Genomic DNA, 17038 nt, shown 5'->3' with positions numbered 1-17038 from the left:
TGGGTTAGCGCAGATATACACTACCTCTGACTCATTCCAGATTGTCAGGTTACAATCTAGTTCCAAGAGCTAGAGCCAACCCACACTGGTATTAAGTAAAAAGACCACCACAGACTTCAATGGATTTCTGTTGAGCCCTAAATGACAAGAAAGGTTTTTGTTAATCAGTGGAAGGTCCTGTTTGCTTTCCTGAAAGCAAGAGGACAATCAAATGAAGCTCTGACCAACCTCAACTGCCATTAACTTTAATGAGAATTGAGAAAGCTTATGTCTTCCAGAGATGTCCCTCACATGTGTTCAAAAATTGTGATTCAGCCCCCACAAAATAGCTTACAGTTTGGCCTACAAATCATGAGATTTTAAACAATAATAAATTTGGGGTTCTTTTTATTTGTCTTGTGTATTTGAGCCTTTAGGGGTCAAATTTTAAAGTATTTTCCTACAATCATGAGAGCTGCAAACGTAGGCATTTTTAAAATGAAAGCTGTGTCTCACATGACTCCCGGATTCTGGGTTTTAGGAAAAAATACAGACTCATGATATATTCATGAGATTTGACCATACAGTGTTCAACACCTTTCATATCTGGGCCAAGAGAAGAAGGAATTTAACCCATTTATTCAACACAGCTGAGCAGATCACTATTTGCAAAGCTCTCTCAAAAATAGGTTTACAATACAGATATAATTCTAAAAATTATGGAAAGTTATAAACTGTTTTTGTTTATGAAAATATTTGCATAATTGTATTTTTGGATTAAAATCCTTTTTAAATGTGTAGTTTTTATTTTATTAAATTGTTTAATTGATTGTAATTATGCCAGTGTTGCAAATATGCTCTTTAACTGTCAGTTTGCAAATGTGTAAGAGGTCAAAATATGTTATCCTGCTGGATGCAAATTTGTATCGGGGAATTTTTAAAAGAACTAGATGTTTTGGGGCTCTGCTGTAAGAGCCCTTTTGACCTTTTAATTCTTTGACCAATGTTGAAAAAGCTTGTGTGCACTTGAATAAGACAATAATGAACACTCTGCATAAACCCACTGTAGCCAAATATGCATGAGGGCTACGTCTAGACTGGATTGATTTTCCGAAAATGCTTTTAATGGAAAAGTTTTCCGTTAAAAGCATTTGCGGAAAAGAGCGTCTAAATTGGCACGGACGCTTTTCCGCAAAAGCACTTTTTGCAGAAAAGCATCCATGCCAATCTAGACGCTCTTTTCCGCAAAAAAGCCCCGAAGCTTTTGCGGAAAAGCTTGCCAGTCTAGACACAGCTAGATCTGATCTCAGTAAGGCTCTGATCTCAGGATCTCTTGTGCATATGTTTAACTTGTCTGATGTGAGTAGCAGCAACTGAGGGTTAAATCGCAGACTTGCCACTAGCTGCTTTTATGAGAGAGCACATTATTGCAAACCGAGCAGCTCAAGAACCAGATTGCAACTCAGATCTCACCGCCTGAACGTGTATGTTGAGTTTCAGCTCAGAAGAAAGTTGTATGGGAGAATTATGTTCCTTTGGACAGATTAAAATGGGAATGAATAATTTACATTGCAGCAGCAAAAATATCACTGGTACTTACAAACAAGTCAGATATTATTGAAAACATAGGATACTTTAGATCAAAGGCAGCATTTTTAGGTTAATCTTATCTCGCTTACTTGGCAGCTGCATATCCACATATTTTTCCTCCACCAATCCTTGTCAATTGCACTCTGAACTGGAAACAATACCTGCCAACTTCCTATTGCATCAATAGGGATTTTGTAGGCAAAGAGCTGGCAGAATCCAGCCCTTAACTCCTTTTACAATCTATGTCTACTACTGTACTTGGTTCTATTTATGGATGTGTGTGTCAAAAACAGTGTTTACAAAAAATATATCTTTTTTTCTTTAGAAAGATCTATTTCTGTTAAATAGTAAATTAGGATTACAGCTCCGAAACGGATGTGTCTTTACTAGTAGAACGTACTAGATTTAAAAAGTCAGATACTGATGAGGGAATGAATTGGAATGAAAACAAAAGTGGTCACAGTTGCATAAAGAATGCCTGAATATGTTTAATGTTGAAACAAGATATGTTATTTGCTATCATGTATGATCTATGAATGGACCATACTAGCTGTATGAGTTTGTGTATATGCTGTATGTATAAAATAAAATATGAAAATGCTGTTATTGAAATATTAGAAGTACTCTATTTGTCTAGATAAGAAAAAGTTGTAACATCACAAACAAAAATATGACACAGCATGCAATCACAATAGTAAGCACAAAAAGAAAAATCTTGTTAAAATATACATATATATGCATATTATGCAAATATATCTTACATTAACATACAATGTTATAAGAATGTTTGATCATGTGAATGCATGTTTAATAAAGAATATAGCTTGATGGTTTTATGTTGAATTAGCAAATAACCTGAGACGTGTTTACACTTTCACTAGAATAATGACCTTTAAAATCTATAGCAGATGCAGAACACATTGGCAGTAGTTGAATTCTTAGCTAAATTACACTAAAAATGTGCTTGTTTTTCAGAATGAAATATTAGCTGGAACCAGTCCAAGTGAAAAAAATTACACTGTACATTTTAGTACTTACAAAATATTCCTTTCATTGCTGATGGATATTTAAGATGGATGTTTGGAAACATGAACATGAATTTCTCCAAAACACTAAACAACACTCATCCAAGGATTAGGCTTACTTACTGCAGAAGAGAAAGCAAGCGATCACTGAAAATTGCCAGGAAAAAAATCTATTACAACATATAAAAACAAGAACTGTTTGCAAGGAAAATTAATTTGGCTTGATGAAAGTAACATTGATGATATGCAATACAAATGAAATTTTAACTTTACCAATGGAACGGTGTTAGTTTACGTTCAATGTGTTGGTCAACTTTTACAAACATAATGTTTATGAATGCCGACTTGATATATAATTACAACTGTTTGAAAATTTCTATGACAGTCAAAGTGATATTATACAATATTCAATTTTCTCAAGGCTTACTGTTTTGAGGACAGCTGTCTTTCAATTTAAAAAAGTTCTTTTGATGTGCATTGTATATTGAATTATCCATAACCTCAGAATGTATATATATACCTGTGTGCATGTGTATATATAGAATACACTTCTGTGCACATGTCTATATATATACATGCTTCCACATTATATGTATACACAAATACATGTGCATTTTATATATAATAAAAGTTCATATTATACATATATATATAAACTTGACAGGCAGAGCAATATTTCATGTATTGTTAATGAAGTCTTTTAGAAAAGCAGTCACTCAGTTAACATAATATAACCAATAAATTAAGTTGAAAAGAGAAAATGTGAATGGAAACACTACCCGTGACCATCTGTCTATAGCATTCACATCCGTTAGATCAGGGATTTTTATTTTTAGCTGTGAAGACCTCCTCCGTAAATGGCTCTTCTTGCTGTGGGGTACTGTTCTATCCATTGTACGCCTTCCAAAGCTTTCCCTATGTGAACTTTGTTTTCTGTATTGGATTCCTGAGTTGTCAAAGGATATTGTTGAATTCCTAGCATCAGTAACACTGGTTGTAACTTCATTGCTTGCCACTTCGTTGTGAATTTCCAGCGATGTTAGCAAAATGTTTCCATGGGCATCCACCTTGTTTGCAAAAGGAAATTCATATGGTTAGGATTCCAAATTTGTTTTCATATATAAACAAAACTGGAGTTCATATAGGCTCCCAAATCAACAAAATACCTATCTGACTTTAGGCACACAGGTGACCTCATTAAAATCAAACTAAATGATACTCTTCATCTGTTTTACTTACACATATATTTGAGTGTTTTGCTGGTCAGGGTCATAATAAAAAAAAAGCATATTACATACAATTTCACTTTTACCATCTCCAAACACTTTTTTCCCCCATTTGAAAAACTCTGTTTTAGAGAATTAAGTTCAGTAATTTATCTGCATTTTTGGGCGGAGTAGAGAATCACCCTGAAAGGCCTTACACTGTAAGAAAATAAATAAAACTAGATTAGCATTTCCGTATTCGATTTTCTCCTATCCTCACAAGACAAAGAAAAGATTACTGAAGTGTTTCTAAGGAAATCTTGAATGCCTTACATTTTGGAAATCTCAGAGGGGCAGCAGTGTTAGCCTGTAACTTTAAAAATAATGAGTGGTCCTGTAGCACCTTGGAGAATAACCATAATGCATAGAATCATGAGCTTTAGTGGGCAAAACCCACTTCAATTCATCTGATTAAGTGCGTTTTGACCACAAAACTTCATGATTCTATATATTTTGATTAGTATTGAAGGTGCAACAGGACCATTTGTTGTGTTTACATTTTGGAGCAACAGAGGACTTCTTTACAATTTTTTGTTACATTCTTCATTCCAAAGTCATTTACACAGTTTTGTAATCATAGTAAAGCAGAAGTTTCCAATTGGATGAGAGACCATAAAGCAACAGCAACAGGATTCACAAAGAGAAATCAGTGAATGGTCAGTAGATAGCACTCTTTCCTTTGAGCCTGTACAGAGTCGATGATGAGCATGGAGTTGGAGGACAGGGTGCTGTTTGGAAAGGATTGTCTTATTGAATGATCATGAACTGAGGTTCTGATTCTTAAGGTTATTGAAGATTGTGGGCCAGATTCTCTGTTCCAATTCAATACAGTGGAGATGAGAAGAGTATCTGAAAGCAAACTGTGGTTTCATGTTCCCCTGCCTCCCAGTCCCAGTGGAAGTTACAGTTGCTGAAAAATAAATCTAAGTAATGCCATTGGTTTAAGATTCTTCATTGTCCTTGCATCACTGGAGAATTGAGCATAATAGATTCCACTGTTTCATGTCCCTTCTTATGTCCAGTCTGTCTCTACTCTACCGATATTGATGGGGAGTAAGGCTGGTACAAGTATTTGGTTCAATCCCCCACTAACTTTTTGCCAGTGGAATACTCCTCTGCACATAAAGAATGTTCTGTTGACTATTTAATTCCACTGTTTATGACCCTCCATGTCAATTAGTTTAAGAATATATTATTATTTTATTATCCAGGTTCATTTCCAGTTCTCATTATTAAATCCATCCAGCTAAAATTCACCCTGCAATTTCAACTGCAAACAATATTTTTCACTCTCAACCCAAAACTGTTGTGTGAGCCTCCTTTTTGAAGCTAAACATCACCATTCCAGAAGCTCTACTTCAGCAATGGATGGAGCGATCCCTTTTCCATAAGGGATGTGCTGAAGCTTTAACAGTCATCTAAGTACTTTGGAAGTGTACAAATGTAGATCCCTCTAGGGATCTTTCGGAAAAGGCTTTATTTTCCGAAAGATCTGCGTCTAGACTGGCGCTTTTTTCCGGCAAAGCTCCGAGCTGTAAAAAAGCGGCAGCCATTTTTATGCAAATGAAGAGGGGGGATTTAAATCCCCACTTCATTTGCAATTGCGATGTGTCTAATTTGCATCCCTTTTATGGAAAAGGGATGCAGTCTAGACACACATAGGTGTATAAGTGTCACAGAGAGCTATACTGCATTTATTACATTCTTGTAAAATACTTGTATGATAGATTCTTTCTTCATGAGTAACAATCTAGTTTTGACACTGAAAACAATTGTGACATGGTTGCACTAATGCTTTCTGATGATGTACATAAGAACGGCTGTACTGGGTCAGACCAAAGGTCCATCTAGCCCAGTATCCTGTCTACCGACAGTGGCCAACACCAGGTGCCCCAGAGAGGGTGGACCGAAGACAATGATCAAGCAATTTGTCTCCTGCCATCCCTCTCCAGCCTCTGACAAACAGAGGCCAAGGACACCATTTTATCCCCTGGCTAGTAGCCTTTTATGGACCTAACCTCCATGAATTTATCCAGCTTCTCTTTAAACTCTATTATAGTCCTAGACTTCACAGCCTCCTCTGGCAAGGAGTTCCACAGGTTGACTACACGCTGTGTGAAGAAGAACTTTCTTTTATTAGTTTTAAACCTGCTACCCATTAATTTCATTTGATGTCCTCTAGTTCTTCTATTATGGGAACTAATAAATAACTTTTCTTTATCAGCCCTCTCCACACCACTCATGATTTTATAGACCTCTATCATATTCCCCCCTCAGTCTCCTCTTTTCTAAACTGAAAAGTCCCAGTCGCTTTAACCTCTCCTCATATGGGACCCGTTCCAAACCCCTAATCATTTTAGTTGCCCTTTTCTGAACCCTTTCCAAGGCCAAAATATCTTTTTTGAGGTGAGGAGACCACATCTGTACACAGTATTCAAGATGTGGGCGTACCATAGTTTTATACAGGGGCAGTAAGATATTCTGGGTCTTATTTTCTATCCCTTTTCTAATAATTCCTAGCATCCTATTTGCCTTTTTGACCGCCGCTGCACTCTGTGTGGAAGTTTTCAGAGAACTGTCCACGATAACTCCAAGATCTCTTTCCTGATTTGTCGTAGCCAAATTAGCCCCCATCATACTGTACGTATAGTTGGGGTTATTTTTCCCAATGTGCATTACTTTACACTTATCCACATTAAATTTTATTTGCCATTTTTTTGCCCAATCACTCAGTTTGGTGAGATCTTCTTGGAGTCCCTCACAGTCTGCTTCTGTCTTGACTATCCTAAACAGTTTGGTATCATCTGCAAACTTTACTACCTCACTGTTTACCCCTTTCTCCAGATTATTTATGAATAAGTTGAAAAGGATTGGTCCCAGGACTGACCCTTAGGGTACACCACTAGTTACCCCTCTCCAATCTGAAAATTTATCATTTATTCCTACCCTTTGTTTCCTGTCTTTTAACCAGTTCTCAATCCAAGAAAGGACCTTTCCTCTTATCCCATGGCCATGTAATTTATACAAGAGCCTTTGGTGAGGGACCTTGTCAAAGGCTTTCTGAAAATCCAAGTATACTATATCTACTGGATCCCCCTTGTCCGCATGTTTGTTAACCCCTTCAAAGAACTCTAACAGATTAGTAAGACAGGATTTCCCTTTACAGAAACCATGTTGACTTTTGTCCAACAAATTATGTTCTTCTACATGCTTCACAATTTTATTCTTTACTATTGTTTCGACTAATTTGCCCGGTACTGAAGTTAGACTTACCGGTCTGTAATTGCCAGGATCGCCTCTAGAGCCCTTTTTAAATATTGGTGTCACGTTGGCTACCTTCCGGTCATTAGGTACGGAAGCCGATTTAAAGGATAGGTTACAAACCACAGATGATAGCTCAGCAATTTCCCATTTAAGTTCTTTTAGAACCCTTGGATGAATGCCATCCGGTCCCGGAGATTCGTTAACATTAAGTTTTTCTATTTGTTCCAAAACCTCCTCTAATGACACTTCAATCTGGGACAGTTCCTCAGATTCATCACCCACAAAGGACGGTGCAGATTCAGGAATCTCCCCAACGCCCTCAGCCGTGAATACTGAAGCAAAGAAATCATTAGTTTCTCCGCAAATGCTTTATCGTCCTTGATTGCTCCTTTTATAGCTCAATCATCTAGGGGACACACAGGCTTTTTAGCAGGCTTCCTGCTTCTAATGTACTTAAAAAACATTTTGTTATTTCTTTTTGAGTTTTTGGCTAGCTGTTCCTCAAAATCTTTTTTTGCTTTTGTTATTACATGTTTACACTTGATTTGACAGTGTTTATGTTCCTTTCTATTTATCTCACTAGGATTGGACTTCCACTTCTTAAAAGATACCTTTTTGTCCCTCACTGCTTCTTTTACATGGTGGTTAAGCCACGGTGACTCTTTTTTAGGTCTCTTGCTATGTTTTTTGATTTGGGTTATACATTTAAGTTGGGCCTCTATTATGGTGTCTTTAAAAAGTTTCCATGCAGCTTTCAGGGATTTGGCTCTAGTCTCTGTGCCTTTTAATTTCTGTTTAACTAACCTCCTCATTTTTGCGTAATTCCCCTTTTTGAAATTAAATGCCAGGGTGCTGGACTGCTGAGGTGTTCTTCCCACCACAGGAATGTTGAATGTTATTATATTATGGTCACTATTCCCAAGCGGTCCTCTAACGGTTATATCCTGGACCTGATCCTGCACTCCACTCAGGACTAGATCGAGAATTGCCTCTCCCCTTGTGGGTTTCTGCACTAGCTGCTCCAAGAAGCAGTCATTTAAGCCATTGAGAAATTTTCTCTCCGCTTCTCTTCCTGAGGTGACATGTATCCAGTCAATATGGGGGTAATTAAAATCCCCCATTATTATAGAGTTCTTTATTTTGGTAGCCTCTCTAATCTCCCTCAGCATTTCTATGTCAGTATCGCTGTCCTGGTCAGGTGGTCGGTAATATATCCCTACTGCTAATTTCTTATTATTGGAGCATGGAATTTCTATCCATAGCGATTCTATGGAACATGTTGATTCACTTAATATTTTTATTTCAATGGATTCTACATTATCTTTCACTACAGTGCCACTCCGCCACCCACCCGGCCTGCTCTATCCTTTCTCTATATATTCTATGTATACAAACAGGATAAGAATATGTAATGTTGAGAATGAAAATCAGGAAAATAAAAGAGCAAGGATTACAGAACAAAGATAAAAGAACTAGGGTTCCTAGAAATAAAAGTAAGCAAACTAAACTGGCCTCTTTGTTCCACTCATCTGATGAAGTGGGTTGTGCCCATGAAAGCTCATGATGCTATATAATTTGTTGTTAGTCTCTAAGGGTATGTCTATACTACAGCGTTATTTCAAAATAGCTAATTTGAAATAAGTTATTTCGAAATAACATGTCTACACACAAAATGCATTTCGAAATAGTGTTTTGGAATGAGGTTTACCAAATTAGAAATAAGCGCTCCGCTATTAATTTCAAAATAGCAGCTTGGCTGTGTAGGTGCTAGTAAAGTTATTTCGAAATAACGGCTGTTATTTCAAAATAACTGCTCTGCAGACATACCCTAAGGGTACTGCAATGTTTTTTCAGAATAACTTAGGTGATTTCAAAATTAATAACTAAACTTAGGTGATAACAAAATTAATGTCTAAACATCAAACCATTATTTTGTCATAATGTAGAGCTGGAGCACTTCTTATTCCAACTCCTGCAACCCTCATTTCACAAGGAATAAGCGAAGCAGAAGGAAGGGTGTTCTTCCTTCATCTTCCTGCTGTGTAGACAGCGTCAAAAGCCCAAATTAAGCTATTTTTACTTGGGCCACGCAATTGATGTAGCAGAAGTTGCGTAGCTTAATTTGACTTTTCCCCTGCAGTGTAGATGTGCCCCAAGGAGTTACAAGACCACTTGTTCTTTTTTAAAAAATTTAAAGTTACAGCTAACAAAGCTACCCCTCTGAGACTTTGAAGCAGTGGGGTTAAGAAGCCTCAATGGGGTGAAGAAATCCCATTTTTTTCACCACAGTAACAATCTGGATCTGCTGTTTGTATGAGAATATATAGTTGAGGTTTGCAAAAATGAATGCAAGATAGCTAAACCTAAGCATGGTCTACAGAATGAGGCAGTCAGCAAAAGAAGTGAAAAAGACTCAGAAGATTTGAAAAGTACAACTAACCCTTTTGCACACAATTGTCACTTACAGTTGTCTCATAACATAATTAATCCAAATTGATTTTTTCCAAATTGTAAACAGCATTTGAAATACCATTTTGCATAACATCGATACAATCTGTCCTTTCTTTACCAGCCATAAAGTCCCATCCAAGCCCTCAACATCTTTCATTTCAACTGGTGCAACCACCTCCTCCCTAGCCTTGAAAATGAAGTCTTGTCTAACCATATTTTTTTAAATGGTTGCAGCAAATATTGTTTTCCTGGCTCACTGCTTTGATGATGTCATCCCTTTCTTTGCATCTCTCTACTGGCTCTATTTGGTCCACCACCTCAAACAAAAATCACTCATTATTTAAGGCATTCATGGCCTATCCCCATGCTAACCATGATTACTTATAAACTAACGAGATGGAGCTCCTGCCTCTGCTCTGCCTTTATCATCCACTTATTAAAATATTAAACAAGGATTTTCATGCTTGCTCCCATGCTTCTCCAGAAGCACTGGAGGAGCTCCCCATCGACACTTACAGACCACTTTCTTGTCCTCATTCACATTCCTCTATAAAACTTTTCTTTGCTATGATTCCTAAAAAAAAACCTCGACAATGGACCTGGCAACTGGTATGCCATGAACATATTGTCCAGCACCTTGCACATCCCCCATCTGATGTATCTTATTGTCTCTTGTCTTATACTTCACTGTGCTGGTTAGGCCTCAGTTGGAGTACTGTGTCCAGTTCTGGGCACCACATTTTAAGAAAGATGTGGAGAAATTGGAGAGGGTCCAGAGAAGAGCAACAAGTATGATTAAAGGTCTAGAGAACATGACCTATGAGGGAAGGCTAAAAGAACTGGGTTTGTTTAGTTTAGAAAAGAGAAGATTGAGGGGGGACATGATAGCAGTTTTCAGGTATCTAAAAGGGTGTCATAAGGAGGAGGGAGAAAACTTGTTCGTCTTGGCCTCTGAGGATAGAATGAGAAGCAATGGGCTTAAACTGCAGCAAGAGAGGTTGGACATTAGGAAAAAGTTCCTAACTGTGAGGGTAGTCAAACACTGGAATAAATTGCCCAGGGAGGTTGTGGAATCCCCATCTCTGGAGATATTTAAGAGTAGGTTAGATAAATGTCTATCAGGGATGGTCTAGACAGTCTTTGGTCCTGCCATGAGGACAGGGGACTGGACTCGATGACCTCTCGAGGTCCCTTCCAGTCCTAGTATTCTATGATTCTATGAATAAACACTTCAGGGCAAGGAGTGTTTTTAATATGTTTGCACAAGTTCCTGGAACAATGGACTCCAAATCTAAGATTTTGGTCCCTAAGCTTTACTATAATACAAATTATTACTACTGCTATTCATAGTAAACAAATAAATACCGTCTTTTAGCGAATACACCCCACACTCGAATATACCCCACGTTTTTTTCTTTTTGAGTTAAAAAAAATCTTGTATGCCCCGCACACCAGCCTCCAGGAGGGGGAGCGCTCACCGCCCAGTTCCTCCGTAGCCATAGGAAGGGGTAGGGGGAGCGCTCATCCAGATGTGCAGGAACCGGGCGGTGTGCGCTGCTCCGCCCGGTTACTGCACAGCCATCAGCCTCCAGGTTGGGGAGTGCTCACTGCCCAGTCCCTGTGCAGCTGGATTAGCGCTCCCCCTTCCCCTTCCTATGGCTGCGGAGGAACCGGGCCGTGAGTGCTTTCCCGCCCAGAGGCTGGAGGCTGCTCAGGAACCAGGCGGGGGAGTGCTCACCGCCCGGAGGCTGGAGGCTGAGCAGGAACCGGGCAGTGTGTAAAAAAAATTTTGTATACCCCACACCCGAGTAGAACCCGGTGTGTGTGTGTGTGGGGGGGAAATGTGGGGTTTGTAAAAACAAATATAACCCGCAGGATATAGTCACTAAATTATGATACATACATACATATATGAACACTGTGAGGTCTCACTCTTTATATATCCAAACTAAAAATGATCACAAAAACTAAACTGTTCACATGAAAAACAATCACTTAGTTGATCTGAAAATATAATTACGTTACATAAAGTTGTGCAGTCATATATTTCTATCAAACTCCATATAAAACTAATTAGAAGGTACCAGTTTGAACATGTATCTGAAAGCTAGTAGACGGAGGCACTTGTCAGGAGAAAGAAACAAAGCGTGTACAAAGAGAGAAGCAGTATAGTCCAGGAGAACTGAGTTTGGGGCTAGTAGATAGAAATTCCTGAAGTCTAATCCTAGCTTTCCAATGACTCCTTCAATTTGAACAAATCACTTAAACTCTCTGCAAAACAAGAACACTATAATAATACTTCTTGACTGAGTTGAATTGATAGGATAGCGTGAAGAATGAATAGCTAATGGATGCAAAATGTCAAATTTTATTTTAAATAAGGCTTGTAGTAAGTTTTAAAACACTTAAAAGTGTTGGCAGTTGCACACTAGCTGCATCATCTCTTCTCAGAGCATTAGAAAAACTATATTGCTAATGGCAGTGTACTATATACTGAATGATTCATGAATACATATAATTGTACTATTTGGACAACATCCTCTGCTGGTGGAAATGTGTGTAATTCTATTGCCTTTAATGGAGCTATGTAGAGCTACACCAGCTGAGGATTTGGCTTATTTTGTTTAAAATGTACAACTGATTCATGATTTTTTATTTATTCAGGTTATCAATATTGTGATCACCACTTTAATGTTTACATTTCCTTTCCTGCTCTTCTCTTCCTGGGCTCTCTGCCCATGCTTTTCTATGCTCCTGCAGTCTCCTTTATGCTTCCTTGCCAAAACCTGTAAGGGAACATTTTAACTCATCTGGGCACGGGGTTCGCACTAGCCGGCTTTTAAAAATGGCGGTGCCGGCTTTATGCTAATGAAGCCTGGGAAATTCAAATCCCGGGCTTCATTAGCAAGTTCTGTATGCATACATTACCCCGCTAGTTCGAACTAGCGGGGTAGTGTAGACATACCCTCAGTCTTTCCTCATAGGTCATGCGCTCCAGTCCCCTAATCATTTTGGTCGCCCTCTGCTGGACCCTCTCCAATGCAGCCACATCCTTTCTATAGTAGGGGGCCCAGAACTGGATACAATACTCTGGATGTGTCCTCACCAAAGCCGAATAAAGGCGAATAATCACGTCTCTGGATCTGCTGGCAATGCTCCTTCTAATGCACCCTACTATGCCATTAGCCCTCTTGGCTACAAGGGCACACTGTTGACTCATACCCAACTTCTCATCCACTCTAATCGCCAGGTCCTTTTCTGCAGAACTGCTACTTAGCCATTCGGTCCCTAGCCTGTAACAATCTTGGGATTCTTCCGTCCCAAGTGCAGTACTCTACACTTGTCCTATTGAACCTCATCAGATTTCTTTTGGCCCAATCCTCTAATCTGTCCATCTCTTTCTGGACCCTATTCCTGCCCTCCAGTGTATCTACCTCTCCCCCTAGCTTAGTGTCATCTGTGAACTTGCTGAGGGAGCAATCCATCCCCTCATCCAGGTCATTAATAAAGATGTTGAACAAAACTGGTCCTAGAACAGATCCTTGGGGCACTCTGCTAGAAACAGACCACCAACATGACATCGAGCCGTTGATCACTACCCGTTGGGCCCGACAGTCTAGCGAGCTTTCTATCCATCTAGCAGCCCATTTAACCTACCCATATTTCCTTAACTTTCTGGCAAGAATATTGTGGGAGACCATATCAAAAGCTTTGCTAAAATCAAGGTATATCACATCCATTGACTTCCCCATATCCACAGAGCCAGTTACCTCATCATAGAAGCTAATCAGATTGGTCAGGAACAAATTGTCCTTCGTGAATCCACATTGACTATTCCTTATCACTTTCCCCTCTTCCAAGTGCTTCAAAATTGATTCCTTGAGGATCCCCTCTATGATTTTTCCAGGGACTAAGGTAAGGCTGACTGGTCTGTAGTTCCCTGGACTGTCCTTCTTCCCTTTTTTAAAGATGGGCACTACATTTGCCTTTTTTCCAATCATCCGGAATTTCTCCTGATCACCACGAATTTTCAAAGATAATGGCCAAAGGCTCCATAATGACATTTGCCAACCCCCTCAGTACCCTCGGATGCATTAAATCCAGGCCTATGGATTTGTGTATGTTTAGCTTTTCTAAATAGTTCCTAACTTGTTCTTTCCCCACCAAGGGCTGTCCACCTCCTTCCCATACTGCATTGTCTAGTGCATTTGTCTGGGAGATGACCTTGTCTGTGAAGACAGAGGCAAGAAAGCAAAGGCATAGAAACATATATATGTTAGTCTCTAAGGAGCAAGAGGACTACTCATTGTTTTTCAAGTTACAGACTAACACGGCTACCCCTCTGAACATCTTGGTCACTGTCATTCTCCCCTCTCCTTCTCTCCTCTTCAGTCTCCTCTCTTTTTACCCTATCCTTCTTCTCTTTTCAGCCACAGTACTCCTCTCTGCCCCTCATTGCCACTCCTTGGGGCACAGCCAATTATTTCCATGAACAGTTTCTAAGTCTACACTCAAAACATTGCAGTGGCCCAGCTGTAGATTTACAGCTGCATTGCTTCACGATACCTCCCTGAGAATTGGTAACTAGGTCAATTAAAGAATTCTTCCCTCAGTCTAACACTGTCTACACTGGTAGAGGTGGTTGGCTTAATTATGATGCTCCTGTGTATTTTTCACATCCCTGTGAGTGATGCAGACTTAGTTTAGAATCCGGGTGTCCACCATGCTAGCCACCAGTCACATGTGGCTATTTGGCTGATTGAGTAGCCATAATGGCTACTGCTTCAGAACTGGTTGGACACCACGCCTTTAGAATGTAGACCTCATTTTAAGAAGAAGCATCAAGTGCTCTTTCAGGCAAACAGAAACAGCCAAGTGCCAAAGCATTAATTTTCTGCTGACTCAGCAATGACTAAATATGCAAATGGTTACTATCTTATTTCAGAATCAATCTTACCCAAAAACCCATCTTCCCCATCTCTGAGGGATGAGAGTTCTCTGCATGTGTGCAAAATGATGGGTTTTTACATTATTCTACTTAGAGCCTGAGTTGGATGAAAAGTCAGAAAGCACCATAAATATTTAAAAAGAGGGTAATTTTCAGGATCCATACGATGCATCCTATAATTCTGAAACTTTAACAAAAATGTCTAAAACAAAGTACAACAACAATCTACTCTACTCATCACTGATACAGGCCTCCTCTGGAGAACTGGGTCCCATTTCTGGGCATCACAGTTTGTGATAAATGTGGGCAATTAGCAGAAAGTCCAGAGAAGAGTAATAAAAATTATTAAAGGTATAAAAAAAACATGGCCTACAAGGAGAGACTGAAAAAAAATGTGTTTGTTTGGTCTGGAGAAGAGAAGATTGGGAGGGGAGACCAGATAGTAATCACCAAGTATGAGGTGATGCTGGTAGACCATGTGCCAGCTCATGAAGGCCTTGGGCTTCACTGAACAGTGACAAATGCATAGCTGGAGATCAGTCTGACTCACCCATCAGTTAGTATAGTTAAAAAAATTAGTGTTCTAAGAATATGCTTAGTGTTTAAACTGTATGGAATACTTGTAGGATGCTGCATGTAATATCTGTACTCCAGGATCCTACATATAATATCTGTATTCCATGCTGTGATGGAGCAGCACAGTCTTGTACGCTCCCTGTGGGTGGTGTGGAGCTGGTGCTGCGGCCGCAGCCAGCTGTGCTCTGGCCAGAGATGCTGAACACGCCTCCCAACCCAACGTCTGGTGACACTGGGGTCAAAAAGGACAGAGCATGCCAGGAATAAGAGGGCAGCCTGACGCCAGCGCAAGGGGAGGGGCAGCACAGGCATGGGACCTTTAAAAGGTCTACAGGCTGCCAGGAAGAGAAGGGGTGTAGGGACTCTCTGGTAGCATCGGAAGCACCCCTGGATGACTGAGAGGATGCTGAGAAGACACCCGGAGAGCCAAGGGACAAGGAGGAGGAAGTAGGGTTGTCTGAGTGGATCCCAGCTGGGGAGGCTGGAGGGCACCTGGCAATGGAGAGGTAACTAAAGAGGGGGGGGAGAAGGAAGAAGCCCAGGGCAGGCAAAGGAGCCACAGCCTGTGGGCTGACGAGTTGCAGGCAGTAGCCTCATCAGCCGAGACAGGGACAAAGATCCCTTTGTCTCTAGGTCCCAGGGCTGAGACTCGGAGAGTGGGAGGGCCCGAGTCTCCCTTCTCCGCCCCGTCCCTCCCGCAGAACCAAGTAATAATATATAGGCAGATTAGGGTGTTCACCGCACTAGTCGCAGTGCCAGCCAATGCCCCAAGGGAACCTCTACCTCCCCCCCCTTCGCCCAGTCTGTCAAGGCTGCAGATGTGTGTGGGGGGAGGTGGGGCCTGAAAAGGGCTAGAGAAACACAGGGGCTGACCCAGAGGGTAGAGTGCTACGGGACTTCGTAAAAGGGAGGACCATTACAGACGACTCCCAGGCAGAGTGCCTTTATGGGCAGACCCCTGACACATGCTATAAGTTAACACTTAAGTGTTTGCTTTATAATGGTAAAACATTTGTTCTGTAACTCACCAAAGACTTCATCTAATGCAAAATGCTGGATTCCTATCAAAAGGTGCTATCTCCTGCCATTAGGAAGGACTACTGAGTCTGAATGCGCCACTATGGAACAAAGACTTGGTCAATTGTCCCCTCCGTACACATGGTCCTCTTATGCTGTTTAAACTAGGGTCCTCTTATGCTGTTTAAACTCTAAGAAACAAAGATTCCTAAACACCAGCAAGAAACCACTAGGACTCACCTGGGTTAGCCCTAAAGGACATACAGAGCTGGCACATTTCAGCAGCTCTGTCACTGGAACTGAAGGCTGCAACTCATGTGTGTGAATGTTTATCTGTTTTAACTTGTAAATAACATTCTTATCCCTTTTTCCTCATTGATAAATCTTTACTTAGTTTATTACAGGGATGGTTACAAGTGTTATCTTTGGTGTTAGATCCAACAGTATGTCTACACAACAAGCTAATCATGGCTGGCCTGGGTCAGCAGACTTGGGTTTGTGGGGCTCTGGCTTCACAGCTGTTTCATTGCTGTGCAAACATTCTCGCTCAGGCTGGAGCTCGACTCTAGGACTTTGCTAGGAGAGAAGGTCCCAAAGGTCAGTCACCAGTCAGAGCCCTGATATCTACACAGCAATAAAACAGCCCCTCTGCCTGAGCCCATGAGTACAAGTCAGCTGGCACATCTGTTTAATATGCCACAAATTTTAAGGTTTTTTTTTTAAATCATACCTTTGTCTTACAAGTCAATCACTGTACTCTGTCAGAGGAAAAGGAGGAAATATTTTGCCTGCACATTCACTCTGTGGTTATGTTTAGTAATTCATCAATCCCTATTTTTTAAATATAATATAGACACTTTTGTGCATTCTGAATAATACATGTGTAAACAACTGCTTTAATAACAGCATGAAAAACTAATGTT

The 17038-nt window shown here is 40.2% G+C and overlaps 1 protein-coding gene across 3 annotated transcripts in view; it reads right to left on the bottom strand.

Annotated features, from left to right (window-relative positions):
* Window positions 1-1157: 1157 nt before the first annotated feature.
* GABRB3 (gamma-aminobutyric acid type A receptor subunit beta3) overlaps window positions 1158-17038 on the bottom strand; it is a 161870-nt gene continuing 145989 nt past the window's right edge. For all 3 annotated transcript variants that reach the window (XM_075916421.2, XM_075916435.2, XM_089775371.1), the window contains one exon: window positions 1158-3661. In XM_075916421.2, the coding sequence (XP_075772536.1) occupies window positions 3311-3661 (351 nt within the window). In that variant the 3' untranslated portion in view covers window positions 1158-3310. The remainder of the gene's footprint in view (window positions 3662-17038) is intronic.

The sequence above is a fragment of the Pelodiscus sinensis genome, chromosome 1 (genome assembly GCF_052426305.1).
Source record: "Pelodiscus sinensis isolate ZL-2025 chromosome 1, ASM5242630v1, whole genome shotgun sequence".
In the NCBI taxonomy this organism is placed as follows: Eukaryota; Metazoa; Chordata; order Testudines; family Trionychidae; genus Pelodiscus; species Pelodiscus sinensis.
The sequence above is the reverse complement of the archived record's forward strand: the minus strand, read 5'-3'. Positions and strand labels throughout refer to the sequence as shown.